Source organism: Gymnoscopelus microlampas (genome assembly GCF_963454915.1).
Source record: "Gymnoscopelus microlampas genome assembly, chromosome: 3".
Taxonomy (NCBI): Eukaryota; Metazoa; Chordata; class Actinopteri; order Myctophiformes; family Myctophidae; genus Gymnoscopelus; species Gymnoscopelus microlampas.
The window spans coordinates 35,482,942-35,505,478 of NC_139940.1; the positions used below are offsets into that span (position 1 = coordinate 35,482,942).

The following is a 22,537-nucleotide window of genomic DNA, read 5'->3' on the forward strand; positions in this document are numbered from 1 at the left end:
GACCTACGATTTGTAGTCGGCCAGGATCCATTGAGCGAAATAACCTCCTTATTCAGTCTGAGCTGTGTAGCGTGCACTTGTTTATAGTGAGGTGAGCACCAATCTAGACAGAGGTCTGCTCGAGGCTACTGTGTGTGTGTGTGTGTGTGTGTGTGTGTGTGTGTGTGTGTGTGTGTGTGTGTGTGTGTGTGTGTGTGTGTGTGGTTGTGTGGTGTAGACATTCCAGTGCAGACCAGAGTTTGTACCAGGAGAATAAAATGACAGGCCTGCTAGGCCAACGTACTGGCTCTCGTCTGGCAACAGGGGACATGCAGCGGCTACTACCAGCTCTTAAGCATACATGCATACAATGTGTCCTACAGTACACAGCAACACTGAGTGTTAGTTTAACTCTAAGTGTATTTTGAAACACATAAATATAGTTGCTGTGTACCCTGTTCTCTCCTTACTGTGTCTCGTGTCCTCCTTTCGTCATACAATTGTGTTGATCGCCGAAAATAACAGCTTTTCAGCTAAATCCTGCTTCAGCTTGCAGTTCAAAGCCTGTTTTCGGCAAGTGACACTGTCGCACCAGAAAGCTTTTGGTCTGTCTTTCTGTATGTCCTCGGTGCCATGTCATTGTTCCGACGGCTTATTGTTCCGACGGCTCATTGTTCCGACGGTTACTATACTAACCCTATACCTAACCCTAACCCTAACCTTAACCGCACGCGGAAGACACGTAGTCGGAGTCATGGGATGTCGGACTTATGTGCAGTCCCCATGTCCTCGCCCTCTATCAGTGTTTCTCTCTCTCTCTTTCACCCTTATTCCCAATCTTTTGTTCATTTTCCGTCTCAAATCCCAAGTTCCCTCCCTTATGGCTGTGTGTCTGCTGGTATATTCCTGGAATCACTGACTCTCCTTAGGGCCAAACATCCTGTGTCCAGAATTAACTTCTGGCCTGCTTTCCACTCTTTTATAGGCCTCACTAGTGGTACTGTTTTTGCACATATTCCACTGGCTGTCACTACTCTCTGCCTCTGAATAGCTACAGTACCATTTAAAATGTAGGCATTTAGCAGACACTCTTATCCAGAGAGCAAAGAGACAAAGAGCAATTACAGAGAAAATGACATGAACCGCAGTCAACAAACTAACGTAAATGGTCAAGTAAATAGAGTGCAAAGAATGCAATTAAGAACCCTATACTTAGTTGAGTCCCTGTAACGAAGAGGTCCTTTGTTAACTTACCTATACTGTACTTTGCACATCTATACTGTTTGTCTTTGAACATATTGTAACCCTTATTGATTGAATGATGTGCATGTCTGTCTGTCTGTCTGTCTGTCTGTGTGTCTGTCCGTCCGTCCGTCCGTCCGTCCGTCTGTCTGTCTGTCTGTCCGTCTGTCTGTCCGTCTGTCCGTCTGTCTGTCTGTCTGTCCGTCCGTCCGTCCGTCCGTCCGTACTCTCGCAAAACTACTAGGCTGATCAGCATCACTTTTGAATGGGAAACAACTCATAAAAAAAGAAAATACCCGAAAGTGCAGTTTGTTCTTTTAATCATACAAACATGGACGTTTGCCCATCTGGAGTTTTAATGTAACTAGTGCATTGATTTGAAAAAATACATAATAACTTGGCAGTGAATTGCACATGAACCCTTAAATTGTAAACATTTGTTACCCTGATGTCAAACTTAATTACAATTCTAAATGTTTGTAAAGATTCATCCCACAGTAGCAAGTGTAGTAAAAGTACTGTAACTGTCCTCTCAAATCCGAGACAACGCTACCTGAGACCGGCAAAATAACAAAAGGTAAGAAAAGTAACACAAAAACTTATTCGGAAACAAACACTCTTGGCAAACTTGGTCCTAAATACCATATTACCAACACAGATGAATGAGTCTACTTATAATCTGTCGTGTGTTGTTTATCGATGAGAATAAAAGCCAACAACAAATACAGATAGATGGGACTACTGTTTGGTCAAGCATTAAGGATTTGTATTCAAGAATCCCTGACAGTTTATGGATGGATTTGATTTAGTGTAGCCAAGATGAAAAAGAAAAAGAATCAAAAGAAAAAACAAGAGAGAACGGCTCCTCCTGTTCCAATTTAAACACTGTCCTTGATTCCTTGAATTCTTTCTCCAGACCTACACAATCTTAACACACAGATGAAGACGCTCAACTTTTTACTCTCAATCCAGATTCTTCCAGGTCACACAGAACTTAACATTCTAAGAAACGAAACAACTAAATGTTGTTTTCAGCCGCCACATTTATCAACACCCAATCATTCTTATGCTGCGATTAGCAAGATATGATTGATTTCATGATCATGAATCACACGTGAACCCTGTCGTAAGCTCAGATATGCGCTGGTTTCTATGTTAGATTGATAAATGAGGGCCAATGACACTGCCTTGACAAAGACTGAAAGTCAGTGACATTATTTTGTCCATACACAAGTCCTTCCATGACGAATGGATGAACACAGAGACAAAGGACCTTTGACAATGACACTGAAACTACAGGTCCTCTCCCAGATGGTGTATCTCATCCAAGAAGAAGTCCAATTCCTCTTTACTGACCCGAGGGCTGATAATGATCATTCTGAAGAAATTGGCTTTGTCTCCATGGGGCTGGTAGCCTACCATCATACTGCCCTTCTTCATCATACGTTCTTTTATAGTTGGTGCCACCTAGGGGGAAAGAGGATGCATTACAGTGATTAACTATATAGATTCCAGTCAGGTATAATGAATGACTGACGCCTGGGACTGAAAATAGTTCAGAATGAGATTGTTCTAAGACAAATGTGAACAAAGCCTCACGGAGACTGCTCTCATGGACAGCAGTAATAAAATGCTTTCCTTCTATTTCTTCACATATTTTGCTTATTTTCCTACCCTTTCCCACATGTGCAATTTTGGTGACTTCTAACCAAAGCACAGTAACCACAGTATAAGTTTATCATCTCTGCCAGGCCAGAGGTTCAGGAGGCAGAGATTGTTTTCGCCTCTGTCCGCGTGTGTGTCAAACTCAAACAGTGTACACTGGCAGTAGGCCAAGGAAGACAATCCACCCCAGATTTTTCAAATCGGCCTCATGGTAGCGCTATACCAGCCCGCTTTACATTTTGGCCTATAACATAATATGTCATGATCATGACACAGTCATCATATAGGCCACGTCCATTTTTGCCTAACTACATTTTCTGCCATTCAGCATTTTGTTAAAAACACACTTTTTTTCTACTATTCCTCCAGATTTTGTCCCAAACTCATATAAATCACTACACATTATCTCTGGAGTCATGTGATAAACATGTATTAAACCTATGTTTCATATTCCATTCCAACTGAGGCTTCCAAAGTAGCAGGCTATTTTGCAATCACATATTGAGGGGCCAGTTCACGTAGACCCATAAGGGGTGCCACAAGTGCTAAAAATGTCACTGTTGCATAAATGTCTCTTTCACCAAATTAGGTGCATACTGTATGATCTCGGGAGACAATGGACGTCAAACAGGTTTTTGACATGTTTTTGTCTTCCAAATGTTATGGGAGGGGGCTATTTCTTACAAGAAATGCCATATATCATCCAATCAACCCCAAATTGGAATCATATGTTGAGGATCCCTTTCAGGAGGCCTCCCAAAAAGTGCTTTCATTTTTAGCCATAGGGCCGCCACAAAGACAATCATAGAAACACTATCGCTACCGCTTCCTCGGGTCCTGGCGGCTGCAACCCATGACTTATACAGCCCTGGGTAGACAACCCAGCCTGGTGGAGAAATGTGTTTAGTGGAGTGCCCCTTTCTATTCTATTATCATCAAGGAGCCTTAAGAGTCCTTAACGCTGGCAGTCTTACTGCAACATCTACCTTACAGGTTACAAGAACATGACAGAAGCACTTGGTGACAGGTTGTGGGTTTCTTTTCTAGGGCAGAAATAAAGAAATAAAAAACATATATATGTTAAAACTAGAGTTTCGCGGGGCTACGCCCCCCTCAACCCCAGCCGCGCACGGGGCCCAGCGTGGGCGCGTGTATATTGGGGTACCCAAATCGTCGGAGTAAAACTGTGGAAAAGTTTTAAAAAAAAATTAGAAGAAATTATATTTATTATGTTGCAGGGGGTCCACAGGGGGTCCGCGGACCCCCTGCTGGTCCACGGACATCCTGTGGAGTGTTGGGACGCGCGGGGACCCCCCTGGAACATTGCGGACCCCTTCGGTGTTTTTTTTTTTTTTTCATGAAGGTGGTTGCTTGTTTCTGGCGCTTGTTTTTACAGAACCTGCATGCCAACCTGGCAACCCTCATGTTTACCCTTAGCACATGGAGTAACGGTACGCGCTGTAGTTGTTTTCCACGCTCGTGCTAATGAAACACTAAACGGAGAAGCTTATGATTGTGAGGTTGAGCATGAATGTATTAGCATTGTAGTCACCTGAATTGAGCGTGGAAGCAGAAGACACGGTGAAGGGGAGGTGAAGGAGCCGCTTGTGTTGTTGTTTTTCTGGCGACGGAGAGAGCTGCGGAGTTTCAATGGCGGCCGTTCGTGTTGTTTCGGCGAAACCCGTCGCCGTTCGGTGTCGGTGGTGCGCACGCTAAACGGTAAGAAAGTGATTCACCTTCCGTTTTGTCCGAAATGTGGTGAGTGTAATAAATTATGTAGCGACGTGGAAACTGTGGAGTGAGCAATGATAGGTGCCCTACGCCACCCGTAAATTGTGAAAGTCGGCCGTGGCTACTGTTTTCGCGACATGATCTGTGTCGTTTATATAATTAGATATAAGCATTTCTTTACTTACAGTGTGGACCTTTTGCCAGAACTCAGCACTATCTGGCATGCTCCTCAGACTTGGTGGAATGTACCAAAAGCAAACATTTGCATATTCCGGCTGTAGGTGATAAAAACAAAAAATAAATAATTGCTATAAATGTTGATTCTGTTAAAAAATATATTTGATTTATAGATAATATTACACTGTGACTAGTCCCAAAAACATGCTTGGAATATCTCTTACCTCTATCAATAGGCGGAAGCCCTCTCTTTTCTTGATCTCATCTGCAAGATACCTACAAGGTGGGGGGAAGAACATAGTATTTAGAGCTAAGGACATCTGATTATGTTACTATACATTGGTTTATCTTTTAGAATCTTGGTTACTGCTCAACAATCAACACAGTATATCAAAACTGCACTGTAAAATCCATTTGGTTCCATTTGTACACTCTCAGTCATATTACCAATATATATGTAGGTGGGGACTTGCTGTGTGGCCATTGTTATTAATACTCAGCGACATACTGTATACCCTCATATTGCTGTAAGGATACTTACAAGAAATTGTTTTCCACCATAAACCACTAGAGTGCAGTGTCTACCAGACAAGCATTTGATGAATCCAGTGAGAAATCCATCTTCTAGTGCTTAGCTCATTCAGTTCCAATTAAATAAAATAATAATTGTGTACTGTGCCAGCGATTTTTCGATTTTCTTACCTTTTTCAAGTAGTCAGAATATTTATCTCCAGTATGATCGATCCCCTTATGGTTGCTAATCACTGAGGGTTTCACTGTGTGGTTTCACAAATGTCAACGAGGTCATCGCGACCTCGTTGACATTTGTTGTCTGCCTTTGAAAATAGCATGTCTGGACCAAAAATACATAGTAAAAAAAGTATTCTCTATGAGACCCTGCTGCTTCACTGTGGTTCACCCGTAAAGGTGGCCAGTTCAGATGGGTCAGGGCACTCCCTTCTAAAGGTCAGACAAAATAGCACAACTGCCACAAACTGTATCCAAGTCCCTACACCGTGTGCCATAAATAGTCTAAGAGTCCCCTCTAAATATGGTGCAACTGATGCCAGAGACTGCATGGTTCATGGTCATTTTGAATTGCCTGTAGCAACCATGTATGTTATTCCACAAACCTTGAGCAGATAAGACATTCTCGCCAGCACTGCAGCCTGCACATTTTCAGTATGGTTTCCCAATAAATGTTTTCATTGTATCGCAAGAATACGTTTTGAGTATCACATTCGCTGTGAGCTACAATGTGTTTCTGTGTTTCATTTGAACAGTTACGTTTGAATGAATTATTCATGTGCAGAACTTGTGTTCGTTATTTTGTGCACACTTTGCAGCCTTTCAGGACACACCAACAGCAAATTACACCAATTGCTGGGGTGAACGGTTGAGGTAATTTATTCATGTGGGTGATACAGCCTTTCAATGCTGTAAACACCAGCACATTACAGAGCAGTGGCATACAAAGTCCATGAATATTTAAAGGTATGGTATTTTACAATATGTGTATACTTTAACACCACTTCTATGCTCTTCACTTCCATATTCTATTCCACACTGGTTCTCAATTAGGTCAGGAGTCCTTAAGGAGGTCCTCAGCTAAACTATTGATAGTTAGGAACCAAATGGACCCTTGCGGTCTGTAGAGAGCGTACAAATGTTACCAATTGGTACCATTTAAATGATCACTATAAATGGGGGTTCATGGCCTAATGCATATCAAACTGTGGGGCCATGAGGTTGAGAATCACTGTCCCATCAGACTAACCTGGCCATGTCAAGGGCACTATTCACCCTCTCCTCCAGCCCTGTGGTTCCCAGGGCCTTCCACATCAACCAGAACCTGAAGGCATCTGCCTTACGGCTGCACTGGATGGACTTGTCCCCTGTGTCGTAGCTGATGTCATAGAACTTATCTTTCTGGAAGAGGTAGGAGGCAGAGGCAGAGTGGCAACGCTTGAGAAGACCCTGGAGAGGCAGAGGAGCCAAGAGAATGCATAGTAAAATATGTGAATGATATGATGTAATGAATGTAACATATTACATTATAGAAAAGAGAGCTCTGCTTATCCAATGAGGTTAGATTCATGAAAAGGACTAAATTACAGTGCTCATTGGTGCTTTTCTATTGCATGGCACCGGCGCTTTTAGTACTTTGTCTTCCACTGCAGATACCATACCCCTTCAATGCAGCTGGTTGACATAATGACACCCAACCCTTTGCGTATGAGAGCACTAAAGAACAATGGTGACTTGTCGGGAAACAATCTCTACTTGACCTATCTATCCAGTCCAACAAAGACCATTTCTGATAACATTGTAGGCGAGAAATAGGCCATGCAGTTGCTCATTATTAACTCATTTCGCATTTACAATGGCTAGTTTAAAAGTCTGGTTCCATGTAGCAGGGGGAGGGAGTCCATTGTAACGCAATAACACGATGATGCAATGACGATTCTCTCTGACCAATAGGTAGTCTGCAGTGTTTTCACGTGATCTCTTGGCATTGCATCAGGAACCCTGGCGGAGGTTATACCGAAGAAGTATCAGTGTTACTGTTGAACTTATTAAACTTACAGTACGTACAGCACCAAGATATAAATTATAATGTAAGAGGATATGGTGCAGTTCGCAGTGGAGATAATGTAGTAGGTGTCCAGCTGTCCGCTGCCATTTGGCTGCCTGTGACACATGATTCTCTGGCTACGACGCTGACCACACATCTCTGTGTCAACTCACATTCAGCCTGGTAATAGGAGAGTCCACAACTGCAGAATGCAGTTGCCATTCAGGTCTGACTCCAGCCCATAATGACTGATATCCTCTTTTGAAAGATTTCAGCCGAGACTCGTCGCAGGCTGCCTGTCAATATCTAGACAAGTTAGACTCGAGCTTATTGCTATTCAGGCTCATGTTCAAATCCCCTCTAACCACATCTAGAGCCAAAGGACTTAAATACTAAGCGCTATTCAAAATACATTCTAAAACAGCCGCTTATGACACATTGTTTTGATTTTTTTGATTTTTGCCTATAATGACATGCCCAAAATAGGGACACCAGAGTGGAAGTGGTGGGACAGTGGAAGAGAAGATGCTGTGGCATTTAATATCAGTAGCAACAGGATCTGATTACAGAGTTGTCCCTCTTACCTCCTGGTCCCTGACCAAGAAAGCGCAGCACTGCAGGCCAGCCATCAGCATCTTGTGTGGGTTCCAAGCAACAGAGTTGGCCCTTAAGAGACAGACACAGCACAATTGTAGAGAAACAAGGGGTTTCACAGTCAGCCTCACTTATTCATGAAATGTCTGAACACTGAGGTTTACTTGTCTCATTCATGAATGTGGCAAAAATGCAAGACGCATTATGCAATATGCGTTACAAAATGCCTACAAGTTAACATAATCGCTTCTGACATTGTTGTTATGTGAGGTGACAGAATTGAAATACAGTGTGTGCATTTAAATAACAAGCCTATTACCGTTATGATTATGTAAGAGACTTCTTTTTTTTTAAAGATATTTTTTGGGCTTTTCTGCCTTTATTTATAGGTATAGCAGAGATGGAGAGGAAAGGGGGAGAGAGAGATGGGGAGAGACATGCAGTAAAGATCGGAACTCAAACCCGCGTTGCGCTGTCAGGCAACATTGGAGCCTAGTTGCCCGCCAGTTGTTGGAGCCTGTTGTTCCTACCTGTGGATACCCTTTAACAAGTGTTTATGTTACATAATCATAAAGTTAATAGACTAAGAGACTTTGTACTGTTGTTCTTACCTGTGGATGCCCTTTAACAAGTGTTTATGTTTCCTAGACATAAGCGCGCCTCCACCCCAACATGCCTGAAGGACAAGAAACAGAAACTGTGACTATGCTGACAGTATGTATCTGGAAATACAGGTACAAAGATCTCTGGAATATGACAGACTGAATAAATGCATTAAATAAATAAAGATGTAAGTCTAGTGTCTAATACAAATCCACTCACGTCCACATGCAGCCATAGGTTGTGTTTCTCACAGATATCAGCGATCTCTTCTAGGGGGTCAAAAGCCCCCAGGACTGTTGTCCCAGAAGTGGCATTGACCATGAAGGGCACTGCACCCTGAGAACGCATCCACGCAACACAGCAAACAAGCACACACACACACACACACACACACACACACACACACACACACACACACACACCAAGGAAGCATTTTAGAACACTCAAAATATTTTGCTACTTGTCAATGAATATAAAATAGAATACTAATAGCATTTTTAACTCTGCTCAACCTTTTCTTATTATACTTACTTCAGTTTTAGCAGTCATTATCTTCTCCTCCAGCTGTTCAGGAATCATCTTCCCTCTGCCAAATACAAAATGAAAGCGTGCATGAATGATAGAATTAATTCAAACGATTAATAAATTATTGAAGCCAGCAACCTGTTCTGCTGAGTGAGACTAAGAGACAAACTAACAAAGACTGGAAGCTTACAAAAAATTAAGTAATGGATCACTAGTTCACTAGAGCTACTGTAGTGATTTTGGACAACTCTGTTTCCATCCAAACAACATACAGTAAGAAGCAGAAATAACCATACAGTATGTGAAACTAGCACGACAGGCTTCTGTGTACACACAACATGATGTTGGCACACTACATACTACAGTGTTAACTGAACTACGAATGTACCCTTATGGGTCCATTTGGTTCCATTTGTACACGCTCAGACTTAAATAAACACTGAGGCTTTTACAGTGTAGTGACAATTATTACTATGATTATAAGATGTGTGTCAGAACCAGCATACCTCTTGTCGGACGGTATCACATAAACGTTCTTGGTGCCGATTCCCAGGAAAGCTGCTGCTTTGGCAATAGAGTAATGGCACTGAAAAGAAGGACAATAGATATTCAAAGAACAGAAATGCTTACATGGTTTAAGTATGTAAAATTCAACGGTAAGCTACAATTTAAACTTGTTCTTGTTATTGTCTACTATTATTATTTACATTTGGTGAGATCATAATAGCTAAATATTAATTCATTAAAACATAATATCTAGCCCTGACACACTAACCCTACTGGGAACACACCACAAAGTCTACAGCTGATTGGCCGCTGAATGGCGACTTTGGTGCCTGCCTGAGAGAACATAACTCTCCATACCAGGAGGTGGCAGTAGTCTGTATCAAGGCATAATCTAGCAGAGTCAAGCTGTGTTTCCCAAGAACACAAAGGTTTGTCCTTCTGAAGAATGTTATATTATAATAAATCATAATTTATATAACACATGCTGTATCACATTTCAATAGTAGTAGTAGTATGTCCTATAAAATCCTACCTCCTGTGATGTGAACATGGCCAGTCGAGGTATTGCTGAGAGACCGAGCTCTTTGACATCAGGACAGTGATGGTATCTGGCTACGTTTATGGCATACATATTGGACACTGAGCCACCTACAGAGCACACAGGATTACTGTTAATACTTGATTTATTTTTCCAAACACAGACTGATACCTTAGTGTGAGAAGTAAGATTATTTAATTGATGCATTTTTTCCCCCAAAGCTAGATATTTTGGTTCTAACTGACACTTAGGACAAAAATGTGTTACTGTTTTAAAGAATTTGAAATACACAAAACTACTGTGTAAAAGTATGGGAAAATACAAAACTGAAATGGCTGTACTATATTAGACTCTTTTTTTCCGACTATAATTGAAATAACGGTGTAGATAGATCCTGATTATTACAAGATTTGGTGGTATAAAATCTTTACTTTCATGTTGTAAATCGTCCTTCAACACATCGTTCAGTATCCTCTAAGAGACAAACACCAACACTCATAGGTTTTTTCACAACTTTGTGAAGGTATATTTCACCCATAGAGTATGATATGTGACCTTTACTAAGCATTGTTGTTCTCTGCTGTCTAACACCAATGAAAACTGTGGTGCACAATCTGCCTCTAGTGGTGCGTGACATTAATAGTGTAATGGTGGTGCTGGTGTTATAATAAAAAATCACACCCTGTGTGAAGGAAGCGGTGCCTTTGGGGCGGGGCCTCCTGGTGGCGCTATAATAGGGCGGGGCGGGGCTTCAGCAATTAATGCTCGTCCCTATTGGTGGTGTAAGTCCACATACCAAATTTGGACTTGGTGGCATGCTGCAAACTGGAGTTATAGCTGTTTAAAGCCAGTGGCCTCCTGGTGGCGCTATAATAGGGCGGTGCGGGGCTTCAGCAGTCAATGCTCGTCCCTATTGGTGGTCTAAGTCCACATACCAAATTTGGACTTGCTGGCATGTTGCGAACTGGAGTTATAGCTGTTTAAAGCCCGTGCTGAAACGGACGACGGACACAACATAAGCTGGGGGTCCCTGGACCCCTCTTTGATAGCCAGTGGCACGTGTGGGCAATGAGGGGAGAGTTGGCGTAGGCAATCTCCAAGTGTGTGTGTGTGTGTGTGTGTGTGTGTGTGTGTGTGTGTGTGTGTGTGTGTGTGTGTGTGCGTGTGTTTGTATGTGTTTCTTCTTTGCCGTTAGGCTCATACGGACATACGGACAAAGTGAAGCTGGGGGTCCCTGGACCCCTCTTTGATAGCCAGTGGCACGTGTGGGCAATGAGGGGAGAGTTGGCGTAGGCAATCTCCAAGTCTGTGTGTGTGTGTGTGTGTGTGTGTGTGTGTGTGTGTGTGTGTGTGTGTGTGTGTGTGTGTGTGTGTGTGTGTGTGTGTGTGTGTGTGTGTGTGTGTGTGTGTGTGTGTGTGCGTGTGTTTGTATGTGTTTCTTCTTTGCCGTCAGGCTCATACGGACATACGGACAAAGTCAAGTGTAGAGCGGTTGGCACCGCTAAAAATATTATCAACGCATTTCTCTGAACTTTGACCTTCCACCAAACAAATTGTTCAGAAAGTTAGTTCACTTTTTTCTTTTTCAAATGATGTCATCTTCTATCACTGGTAAACATATGGTAACATTTTACTGCATCACACTGGCAAAATCTCACTTCACAATCACCTACAGTAGGCTACTATTCGTCCAAGTGTATTGGCGCTCTCACCTGGGTTGAAAAGGCCATCTCCTCTTTCCCAGCCGACAAACTCGATCATCTTCTTTAGCACAGCTTCCTCCACCAGGGTAAAAACTGGAGCCACCTCATACGTGTACCTGACAAAAAACATGTACAGTATGCAATGTTACTCTAGCATCCAACAATTCATGAAGATCATTTAACATAGGTTAAGTTTTTGCTGTGAGCTTGTAGATCTTCTATTTTCAAATCTTGATAAATTATGGAGGTTTTCCACCCTTAAATATATGTGCTGGGGGAAATGGGAAAATAATCTCGTTCATAGGACTCTCATCCATCTACAGTACATTACAATGACCTGACTACCTACTTCCTCCCTTGTGTTTAATTTTTTTGCCTTAAATTCAACCAGACAGACTACTTGGCAAGCAACTTTGTCTCGCATCCACCAACGCCATTAGATTCCTCATTACGTTGGGATTTACTTAGTGTCTCAAGTAAGACAACTCTTGCACAATCTTCAAACGCTATAGAGTCTGTAACTCTGCCTCGCAAAAGCTTTTGACATCTGTTTGTCATTTCTGTTCACGAAACATACATTTTAAAATATATATATCTTTAAATCACATAATAAAATAAATGAAAATAATGTAATAAAATGTTTTTTAGAAAAACTCACAAACTGGGTTTCAAGGCCTCTGTGATGAAGCTTCCCACCAGAGAGTAGGGGTCCATGCCTGCATACAGCTGGTTGAAGAAGCGAGGATGGCCTGGGTAGAAGTAAACAGAGATCGTTACATCACATAGTTAGATCCCTGCCACATGTATAATAAAGATGCTGTTCATGTGTAGTGCTGTAAAGTGGCATGAAATTGGTTTTAGACACGCATTTGTATTTCATTAAGTCATGTCGAGAAGAAAGACAGTGTACAATATAGTAACAGTTTACATTGCTGGCTCTCTTTTGACACACATTTATTTATTTATGTAAATAGGTACAGTGTATTTTTAAGCCATTAGGCATGGAAAGCAAGTTATTTGCCTTTGGAAAGCAAACACTAAAACCTTGATTGAAAACAATTGATATGGCAGAAGTCTGTGATTAAAACAACAAACATCACAGACTTTGCGTTCTCTTCACCAGCAGTTCACCATCTATTTATGACCCATATTATTTGACATTGGAGACTAGCAGGGAACTGTGTCTGCTGGCGCACTCTGGAGTTATTCTGGGACTTGGGGGATAAGGGTAATTGTGGCGGGCTGGGGTTCAGAGGGTCACTGCTGAAAACCATTTTACATAAGATGGCCAGGAGTCAAACAGGTTTAAACGGGAGTTTTTCTGTGTCTTGAAAGTAGACACTAGATTATTTTCTTTCTAAAATCTTGTCTCTAGTGCATTTTTCATATATGTTACATGAGTGACAGGTCTGGTGAGTCCCTGCACTTTATCTGCTGATAAATTCATGGTGTGAATGATATTTCCTCATGAACTGCGGTTTGAGTCCTACCGGTCTTGACGCTGTATCTAATGGCATCTCTGCAGCGCTGTAGGATCTTTGATTGTGCCTCGCCTCCTTCCCTCAGCTCAAAGTCCAACAGCTCCTTCAGCTGCTCAGGGTCACGCCACTCACACACCTGACCATGATGGAAAACAAGAACATTAGCCAAATTACAGTAGCCGTACACTGTAAAGTATTCATCTAAATGTAACCAAATGGACCCTTACATTTGCACACTCTCAAATGGTTGACAAATGGATACATTAACACACAGGATTCTACTGTGTTGTTTGAAGTAGAAATGCATAAAGAAGGGAAACGCGAAAGCGGTGGAAACAGGGTGGGTGCGTTAAACTTATATCCATGTTGGTACACCTCCTCTGCACTAACAACTGTTATTAATCCTTTAACTGCTACTGTTTTATTACTGCTATACTACTACCACTACCATTACTACCACCATTGTTATTGCAGGATTGTGATGGTATAACTGTAGTTTCTTTAACAGACATTTTGAATGCCTACAGTATATCACTGTAGGCAGCCCCCCTACTGGTGAACCCGATCCGGTTCACGGCACCAACGTAAAACCCAGGGTTCAAACCTGGGTCTCCCACGCAGGACCGGGCACATCTTAACCACAGGCCTAAAGGAAAACCCCCCTTTGGCCGGGGGAGAAAAAAAATTAACAAAATGATGAAATACCTTTTCTTTTACATCAGTTGCCTTCTTAACTGCATCCTCAATGATCATGTCCACAGCTTTGTGGATAAAGCTCTCTTCTGTAAACTGGTCAACAGCTGGACCATTATGTACAACCCCATCTGTCAGGACTGGCGCACACTTCACCTGAAGCCCAGGATCCAGTACAGAGTTTGGTCCCTTACCCGGATTCTTTTCTGCAAGAGTAAGAAATGTAGAATTGTAGTTCTTGACTCATGTTGATGATGTTTTAGCGTCTTACACACAGGTCGTTAATATGATGCCACCGCACTAAGCTATAATAAATACAATATATTGTATTGCACATAAACAAGCATAACGGTAAACAAATAATGAAGTATTGGGGTGTCTTCACTTGCTTAATGTCCTAAATGGTGCCAGAGGTATGCAGCAAAAAAATAGGGTGCATGATTGATAGCCTATTAGTCTACTGCTTTAATCATCTGACCCACATTTGGCCGGTGCCATGTCCTTAAGGTCAGGAAAGCCCACAGAGGGTTTAGTCAGATGGAAAGTCCAGGCGTATAGGGTGGATGCGAAGCCTGCAGAGCTAGTTCAGGCAGACAACCTCAAAGGAGCGCCAAATCCTGATCAGCTGATAAGTCACATGCTCACTCCATCTGATTGGGGCAGGCTATTCAAACCTCCCTGCTCACAACTTCTTGTTGCTGCAGTGCTCTGCCATCTTGCTGCTCTGCTATGCTGCTACTCTGCTGCTACTTTGTGCTCTGCTCTATGATTATTTTTTTTTAGAATCTAGTTGGCAAATCATTTATTATAATTCATGCTTACAGGGAATGAATGAAATGAGACAGAGCCGTGACGCCAAATATGCTTATAACCCTTTATTACACATATCCTGAACACAAACATTTTTTTCTTTTTTGTCTTTGGAACCTTGTTTCCTTCTAAAGTTATGCTCTTTTCTATTTCTTCCATTTTCGTGTTTGGGTTCAGGATATTATGTGCATTCAAGGATGAATACAAATCAGGTGGCGAAAAAACATCCATCATATATGTGTGGACCCCACTTTCCATCCAGAATAGTTACTTTATTGTGACGGATTGCACTTTCACTTTATGGGCATTAGCATGTTGCCAATAACTAGGCCTATTACATCATTGGAAAAAGTAGGCTACTCACATTTTTTACTTAAGTAGAAGTATCAATACTGCAATGTAAAAGTACAATATTGGTATCAACATGTACTTAAAGTACCAAAAGTAGAAATGCAGAATGTCCCATTTCACAAGTTTTCAAAATGTATTAAAAAAATATATATATATAGAAGATCTACAAGCTCACAATGCATGCGACACATTGTGAGCTTGCAGATCTGCTATTTTCAAATGCCAAAATGTATGTAGGGCTTAAGTAGGTAATGCATGTTTTGTAATAATAATCAAAATCTACAAAGTAACTAGTAACTCAAGTTTTCAAATAATTGTAGTGGAGTAAAAGTATAATATTTGCCTCTGAGATGTATTGGAGTAGAAGTAATATACAGAAATGTGTAATTACTCCAGTAAAGTAAAACATACCTCAAATGTGTACTTAAGTAGCCTACAGTACTTGAGTCAATGTAATTAGTTACTTTACGCCACTGCTATTACATCAGTGCCTCAGATAGTTTCGTTTCATTATATTATCCAGACTATCCAGTCCTAACCAACTTGTCCGACTACTCAGTTGTGTGTTGTTGAAAGTCTATTATCCTGTAGAGGGCGCAGTGGAATAAATACAATAATTTCCGTCTGGCGGACATATTTTATTTTCTGCTCAAAAAGTGTATCATACGGAGAAGGTGGGGTGCTGAGAGGCCTCCCCCCGTGGAGAATAGACTTTCAACAACACAAAACAGCCTTTGTTTTAGTGAACAGCAAACTAGTTTTGTTTATTTTTACTAAAGACGGAGACCTCGCGTGGTAGTGGACATTTTCGGTCTATGAGCAGATCAGAGCGCCTGGCAGAGCGTTGAAGAGAGAACTCACTAACGCTGTGGACCAGCGCCAGGCAGACAGGGTAGGTGTCCGAATTTAGTTGAAAATGCAACTTCCCAAAACATCCAGTGAATAGCCTATCATTAATTATGTACCATAGGCCATTGGTTCTCAAAGTGGGGTCCGGGGACCCCCAGGGGTCCTTGGGGGGGTCCCAGGGGGTCCCCAGCAAAATGTGTTAATATAGCATCACAATAATTGTAACCTTTTATACTTTGGCTATTCAAAAATAGCAGATCTACAAGCTCATAGGGCGGCACCGAGTGCCGCGCTATGAGCTTGTAGATCTGCTATTTTTGAAAACCTTTGAATATATATATATGAAAACCTTTGAATATACATATATATTTTAAGCGAACATTTGTTGCTCAAATCTTTGCTTCTGGGGGTCCCTGGAACAAAATATTTGAGATGGAGGTCCGCGGCCAGATACATATCATTTGGGGGGTCCTTGGCATGAAAAAGTTTGAGAACCACTGCCATAGGCTACTTACCAGTGATGTGTCCGTCATTCGTCGGTGCCATTGCTGATCGGTGTGTATTGTGTCCGTTGATCCGTACAGGTGTGATTAATTCAGGCTCAGTGACAGTTAGGATGCGACTAGATGAGCTGAAGGTCTTCACCGGATGAGGACTCTTGTGGATATTTAACCACACGGTCCTACGCCCCTCTGCGCTTTGACACCTCCGTAAAGCGCGTCATGGAAGATTTTGTGCTTTTGGAAAGACACCAGGAAGACTATGAATCATATGTGACAAGATGCCGTTTGAATATCTGTAGGCCACATAATAACGGTATATCCTGCTTACTTTTAAGATGCTGTGCATGTGTAGCCAGTGGTGGAAAAGGTACTAAACATTTTTACTTAAGTAAAAGTATCAATACTGAAATGTAGATCTCTGTCCCGTATTCAAAATTTACGTGAGTAAAAGTTTTTGCATCAAAATATACTTAATATACTTACCAAAAGTAAAAGTACTCATAATGCAGAATGTCCCATTTCACAAGTTCAAATGTTTACAAATATTTTGAAAATAGAAGATCTACAGTCAAGCTCACAACAGTTGCATCCAATACATTGTGAGCTTGTAGATCGGCTATTTTCAAATAGCCGAAGCATATATAAAGTAACTAGTAACTAGTTTTCAAATAATTGAAGTGAAGCAAAACTACTGAAAACTGGAAATACTCCAGTAAAGAAAAAAATACCTCAAATTGTACTTAAGTACAGTACTTGAGTAAACGTACTTTACCACTATGTGTAGCCTATAATAATATATATTTCTGACACATCTTCATCTGGTGATCCCATTCAATTTGCAGTTCACTTTAGTGTACAGGCATGTGTGTGTGTGTGTGTGTGTGTGTGTGTGTGTGTGTGTGTGTGTGTGTGTGTGTGTGCGTGCGTGCGTGCGTGCGTGCGTGCGTGCGTGCGTGCGTGCGCGCGAGCGTTCATGTGTGCTGTGTCTCACATGCATACTCATGTCCTCAAAACCTGTCCTCACACCTCTGTCACCAAAACCTGTCACCAAAACCTGTCTCCAAAACCTGTCCATGCACTAATGCACAAAATAACGACGACCGTTTTTCACTTTCCCAAAATGTAAGCTGTTTTTATAGCGTTTTATAAACGCAGGAGATTTAGATTTCGGGCTATGGGAGATATTGTCACCATGATTACAGTCCCGCAAGCTATGGGATGATCATCAAACTGCACATTCATGGCAGACTTTTCAAAGCGCGCGTATGCATGGAATTTACTGCACGCGTACAGTGCGTTTGGAACAGATTCAATTGATATCAATGAGATACTGCGGCTACACCAGGCGCGCGGATACGCAAGCCAACGGCCAGACAAAAGTCTGCCCTATAGAGGATATGCGCATGCTTAAAGTGAATGGCACATCGAGTGGCAAAGCGAGTGGCAAAGCAACATGCAAAGTGAGTTTAACATTGTTTAATGTTGTTTAATGCAATCAGATATGATGACTTTTCTGTTTGGATGCATGGGCTGTCAAGGCCAGAAAGTTTTTTTTTGACACTCAGTAGGCATTCCTGCATAACTTCCGGGTTTGATGATGATGTCACACGCATATCCTCTATATTGTATAGTGCGCACATCCCCGGGTATGGACTATAACAATAATGCTGATTGCCTCTGTTTGTGGTTCAAAACCAACATTAGACATGTCACGGAGTAAATATGCTAATGAAATTGGCTAACCTGGCCTTAAGGTGGACTGACTTAAGGTAGACCAGTAATTCTACACAGAGGTGTGACACATGACTCAACCTGTGTCTCATCAAAGTCGAGATGCAGTCACATTACTCATAGTACCAATATCAAATATCTCCATTATGCAACTATCCTATAATACATTTCTAAACCCAAAACCCCCCAAAAAAACCTGCCACTGTGTGGGACTAAACACAAAAACAACATCAATGTCACTAACAAGACACGCCACAACGTGCAGAATTACTACGCGCAGTCTGTAGGCCACTTCATACTGCTCAGCACACATCTGCCCCCTCGCAGCATAATTAATTGCGGCCAACACAAACTCACAACATTACAGTCGGCCATGTTGTTCCTTAGCGTCATCGCCGACCACCGCCCAACGAGACCCAAGTGAGGTCAGACAACACACTCCATATTTGGGCATAGCTCCATTGGGAACATCTCCTATTATGGCTTTATATATTATAGAGACCAACAAACACAAAGCACCGCGCAGCGGATAGGGGGGAGGGGCGCGCAGCGCCCCGACCCTCTAGTAAAGTACAATGTTATATACATTGTTGGTTAGTAATGGATAAATGTTTCTTTGTTACTTTAACATTTGATTTTAACACACGATTTGACATACATTGTGGGTGGTTGGTAATGAATATGGTATTGAATATATATGAAGGGATCGTTGGGGCCAAAACGGTTTGGGACTTATAGCTGTACAGCACAGAACCCAAAGTCTGTTAATACTTTGACTGCACACGTCCCCATGCAGGTATGGACTGTCTAGTAGGCCTATACATTGTCAATATAAGCCTATACCCAACATATATTCAAATATTATACTTTTACTCCACTACAGTTATTTGAAAACTTGAGTTACTGGTTACTTTATAGATTTTGATTATCATTACAAAACATACATTAGGCTACCCACTTCAGCTCATATAGGCCTACATTTCAGCTCACAATGCAGCCATTGTGAGCTTGTAGATCGGCTATTTTCAAAGGATTTTTATACATTTGAAAACTTGTGATGGGACATTCTGCACTTTTTTTTTTTTTTAACTCTTAGGCCTATGTACCTGTACACAAGATGTAACAATAAAGTAGAGTACATTGCAGTATTGAAAAAAATGGGAGTACTTTTTCCACCACTGAAGAAATTGGACGAAATCCAGCTCAAGGAAATGAAAGTTTTACCCGGATATTTCACAGTAGGCTACTTTACCCAGTCATGCGTCAATCGTCAGTATTGGTGTATGGTGTAGCCTCAGATCATTGTGCAATATCCTATGTCTAACACTTTATGTTAATTTCCACATTACCCAACCACGTTGGGTAATTTCCATTTGTTTATATAGGCTACATTAACGCAGGCAGTGGCACGCATACAATTTGAAAATTTAAAAATGTTCTTGTAAGTGATAATAAACAAACAAACACACGGAGTGGTGGAAAAAGTACTCCAATTTTAGTAAAAGTATCAATACTGCAATGAAATACTCTGTTACAAGTAAAAGTCCAGAACTAAAAGTACGAAAGTATTGGTATCAAAATGTACTTAAAGTACTATTAAAAAGTAGAAAGTACTCATTATGCAGAATGTCCCGTTTCACAAATGTATGAAATGTATACAAATATTTTGAAAATAGTCTACAAGCTCACAATGTGATCCATTGTGAGCTTGATCTGCTATTTTCAAATGGTCGAAATGTATTTAGGGCTGAAGTGGTTATTATGTATGTTTTGTAATAAGAATCAAAATCTACAAAGTAGCCTAACTACTAAAGTTTTCAAATAATTGTAGCGGAGTGAAAGTAAAAATTTTGCCTCTGAGATGGAGTAGAAGTAAAGTATTGGAAATTGGATAATAATCAAGTAAAGTACAAATACCTAAATGTTTTTTACTTAAGTACAGTACTTGAGTACTGTTATGATTATTCCATGGCAATCTATTGACGCCTATGCATTTGATACGACTTACATCTTGTAGTTGTCCTAATACATCATGTTCATTATTGATACGAGATACAGCTGTCTACAGCAAGGTCATCCTTACTCTTATCCTATGACGTTCTGTTCTGATCTCATAGCTTCTGGTCACGTCATGTGTACAGCCCTATATATGCATTTCCTTGTGTGTAATAAACTTGTGCACCTGTCGCGTGATACTGCCTATATGTCATCTTGTTCTCCACGGGCCCGTCGCTTACACAGAGGGGTACTTCAACTGAATTGTCACACACCACCCAGTAGTGTTTGGACCAGAGTCACCAGACCGAGGGTCCCCTTGAAATCACAACAAGTACATGTACTTTCCACCACTGCACACACGTAGGCTGGCTACTCTCACACCATTCAAACACATAGGCTACCAGATGATGAGGTATTAATGATTGCTGGTAATATGTATAAATGTTTGTTTTTGAGATTTTTAGAATTAGGCGTTTATATTGGTCAGGTAGCCTACAGTAGCTATGTAGGCCTACATCGATGAAAACGGAGTAACTGATTGGACAGTCTTAACTGCACTGAGTTCAACACAATAGGCTAAATAGAAACACAAAGAAATACATGTATGTTGTTGTTATATTGAAGGTATGGCCTGTTATTAGAAACGTCATTAGAAACATCACATAGATCATTGGTTCTCACATAGATCATTGGGGTCCAGTGGCCCCCAGGGGTCCTTGAGGGAGTTCCAAAAAACAATAATTCATTAGCATGAATCCAACATAATTTACAAGTTCTATTGTACTTAATTATATTTTTTGTGTGTTTGTTTCAGTATGATAGTGCTGTCAAATCTACGATGCCAAAGCTGCAGCATCACTTGGAGGCCACCCATGGGCACTTAGAATAAAATAAAAAACTGTGGAATACTTCCAACCTCCCACTCTAAAATCTCTCCGCAAACATTGATCAGACAACCAGCTAAATGGTGAGCTATAGCTTTTCAAGCCTCTTATAAAATTGCATCATGGAAGGCTTTCTGCAAAATAGAAATCCATGTCCTGAAACATGTTGAAGGCCCCTGTGAGTCTGTACAGTATAATGTGCTGTGCTTAACCCATAAGACCTGAGACCTATTCTACAATAAACGCCTTCTAAATCAGTAGTTCTCAAAGGTTTTCGTGCCAAGGACCCCCAAAATGATATGTATTTGGCCGCATACCACCCCCCCCCATCCGTTTTGTGCCAGGGACCCCCAGAAGAGAAGATTTGGGTAAAAAAAAATCAACACTTTCAAGATTTTTCAAAATGTAAAAAAAAAATAGCAGATGTACAAGCTCGAGCTTGTAATATCTGCTATTTTTGAATAGCCAATGTATACAATATAGATAAATGGGTTAAAATGATTGTGATGCTGTATTAACACATTTTTCTGGGGACCCCTTGGAACACCCCCCAATCCCCATGGACTCCTGGGGGTCCCCGGACCCACTATTCTAAATCCTAACAGTTTCCCGGGTTTAATGGGTTAATAAACTTCATAACTTGTTGTGTGATACTACCTGGTGTCGCAGAGCCCACTGCCTGCCTACACAGTAGTATTAAACTCAACATAAATGATAACTCTTATAGGACCACAACAGTGTTTTACTTACAACACATCTATTAAAAAATATATAACTGACAGTTAGAATGTATTGTTTTCAGAATGTTCTCACCTAATCAGGTTAGAGGAAGGTTCCCGGTTCGATTCCCCGGACCGACAGGAAAAATCTGGGTGGGGAAGTCAATAGCGACCACTCAATCCTCCCCCCAACACCGCTGAAGTGCCCTTGAGCAAGGCACTGAACCAACTGCTCCAGTGGGGCTGCTCAGTGGCCAAAAAGTATAAGACTGTGGTTGTAGGCTACTGGTCAGCTCCCAGGTTTTAATGTGGGTGTCTATCTGTGTGTACGTGGCTACGTGCAGGGCGTTGCTGAAAATGAGCACTTGTGCTCAGTTACTACCCTGGGTAAATAAAGAATAATACATTTTAAAAATATGTTGCAAACTTGCAATCATCTAGGCTACTTTCAAACAAAGTATTTTTACATAATTCCTTTGAAATTTGAAAAGTCTCCTATTTAGTGCACCCCTTATGGGTGGCAAACAAATTTTAATTTTGAAGTAATTCCTGAAGTATCAGTTTGGTTTCATGACCGCAAATGTAGGCACTCACACATGGTCAGAACTATCTCTACAAAAAGAGCTCTAGGGTACCATCGGGTGGAATAACATGGCACAACAACAAGTGTGGACAGCAT

At 41.3% G+C, this 22,537-nt stretch overlaps 1 protein-coding gene across 1 annotated transcript; it reads right to left on the minus strand.

Moving 5' to 3' along the window:
- Window positions 1–1,526: 1,526 nt before the first annotated feature.
- LOC311042388 (acidic amino acid decarboxylase GADL1-like) lies at window positions 1,527–22,116 on the minus strand. Its single transcript, XM_084053083.1, has 16 exons — window positions 21,953–22,116; window positions 16,539–16,760; window positions 14,026–14,219; window positions 13,330–13,456; window positions 12,498–12,588; window positions 11,849–11,955; window positions 10,131–10,246; window positions 9,598–9,677; window positions 9,098–9,152; window positions 8,786–8,902; window positions 8,575–8,639; window positions 7,954–8,035; window positions 6,572–6,771; window positions 5,019–5,070; window positions 4,803–4,892; window positions 1,527–2,688 (listed from the first exon to the last, which is right to left on the minus strand). Exons 2-16 carry the CDS (start codon window positions 16,567–16,569, stop codon window positions 2,515–2,517), a joined length of 1,581 nt encoding a protein of 526 aa, XP_083909209.1. The 5' UTR covers window positions 16,570–16,760; window positions 21,953–22,116; the 3' UTR covers window positions 1,527–2,514.
- Window positions 22,117–22,537: the final 421 nt, after the last annotated feature.